Source organism: Eimeria mitis, genomic scaffold (assembly GCF_000499745.2).
Source record: "Eimeria mitis Houghton genomic scaffold, Emh_scaff4347, whole genome shotgun sequence".
Classification (NCBI taxonomy): domain Eukaryota; phylum Apicomplexa; class Conoidasida; order Eucoccidiorida; family Eimeriidae; genus Eimeria; species Eimeria mitis.
In genome coordinates, this window is record NW_013572665.1 from 1586 (window position 1) to 1814 (window position 229).

At 57.2% G+C, this 229-nt stretch overlaps 1 protein-coding gene across 1 annotated transcript in view; it reads right to left on the reverse strand.

Moving 5' to 3' along the window:
• EMH_0074400 (uncharacterized protein) overlaps positions 1-229 on the reverse strand; it is a gene marked incomplete at both ends in the record, with an annotated part of 1787 nt that overhangs the window by 1202 nt on the left and 356 nt on the right. Inside the window, one exon of the mRNA XM_013499460.1 lies at positions 1-227. Coding sequence (XP_013354914.1) covers positions 1-227 — 227 coding nt within the window. The remainder of the gene's footprint in view (positions 228-229) is intronic.

The following is a 229-nucleotide window of genomic DNA, read 5'->3' on the forward strand; positions in this document are numbered from 1 at the left end:
GTGATGTGGCTGATGCTGCTGCATGTGCTCGTTGCGATGGTAGGGGTTGTTTTGTTGCTCCTCATACAGATGCTGCTGGTGCTGCTGCTGCTGCTGCTGTTGCTGCTGCTGCTGTTCTTGCTGGTACGGGTATTGATGCTGCAGTTCCTGCTGCAGTTCCTGCTGCTGCTGCTGCTGCTGCTGCTGCGATACTGGCTGGCTGTATGCAGCATAAGGCGTTGGGGGCTGC